General features: G+C 49.2%; 1 protein-coding gene across 1 annotated transcript in view; it reads left to right on the forward strand.

Moving 5' to 3' along the window:
- Positions 1-1,182, forward strand: part of LOC108290915 (ATP-binding cassette sub-family A member 3) — a 76,793-nt gene that overhangs the window by 56,563 nt on the left and 19,048 nt on the right. The window contains exon 19 of the mRNA XM_017511004.2: positions 705-803. Coding sequence (XP_017366493.1) covers positions 705-803 — 99 coding nt within the window. The remainder of the gene's footprint in view (positions 1-704; positions 804-1,182) is intronic.

The following is a 1,182-nucleotide window of genomic DNA, read 5'->3' on the forward strand; positions in this document are numbered from 1 at the left end:
TCCTTGAGTGTTTTTTTGGTTTCTTTTTTAGACAGAGTCTCACTGTTGCCTAGACTGGAGTACAGTGGTGCAATCTCAGCTGACTGAAACCTCCGTCTCCCAGGTTTAAGCAATTCTCCTGCCTCAGCCTCCCAAGTAACTGGAATTACAGGCACATGCCACCATACTCTGCTATTTGTGTGTGTGTGTGTGTGTGTGTTTTAGTAGAGACAGGGTTTCACCGTGTTGTCCAGGCGGGTCTTGAACTCCTGAGCTCAGGCAATCCATCCACCTCAGCCTCCCAAAGTGCTAGGATTATAGGTGTGAGCCACTGCACAGCACCTGGCATCTTTTTTTTTTTTTTTTGAGATGGAGTTTCACTCTGCAACTCAGGCTAGAGTGGGGTGGTGCGATTTCAGCTCACTGCAGCCTCCACCTCCTGGGTTCAAGTGATTCTCCTGCCTCTGCTATCCAAGTAGCTGGGACTACAGGCACCTGCCACCACACCTGGCTAATTTTTTCTGTTTTTATTAGTGACAGGTTTCACCATGTTGATAAGGCTGATATCGAACTCCTGACCTCAGGTGATTTGCTGCCTTGGCCTCCCAAAGTGCTGGGGTTACAGGCATGAGCCACCACACCCAGCCAAGTGGGGTAATGCTTTAGGAACAAATTATCTAGAAAGTCACTGAGAAGCAACTCATCATGCTGGGTCTGTTTTTCAGGTTTGAAAGCCTCTTTGCTAAACTGGAGAAGAAGCAGAAAGAGCTGGGCATTGCCAGCTTCGGGGCCTCTGTCACCACCATGGAGGAAGTCTTCCTTCGGTCAGTAAATGTGCGTTTCTGTCCACCTAGGTCTGGGGTCAGTGCTGCAGAGGACTTTTTATTTTTGAGATGGATTTTCACTCTTGTTGCCCAGGGTGGAGTGCAGTGGTGCAACCTCTGGTTCAAGCGATTATCCTGCCTCAGCCTCCTGAGTAACTGGAATTACAAGCATGTGCCACCACACCCAGCTAGTTTTGTATTTTTAGTAGAGACAGGGTTTCTCCATGTTGGTCAGGCTCATCTCGAACTCCCAACCTCAGGTGATATGCCCGCCTCGGCCTCCCAAAGTGCTGGGATTACAAGGGTGAGCCACCACGCCCAGCCGAGGACTTTTAAAAAGTACAGCGATGAGCAGTCACGTCTGTTATGATCTCGAATG

Source organism: Cebus imitator, unplaced genomic scaffold, assembly GCF_001604975.1.
Source record: "Cebus imitator isolate Cc_AM_T3 unplaced genomic scaffold, Cebus_imitator-1.0 Scaffold444, whole genome shotgun sequence".
Lineage (NCBI taxonomy): Eukaryota > Metazoa > Chordata > Mammalia > Primates > Cebidae > Cebus > Cebus imitator.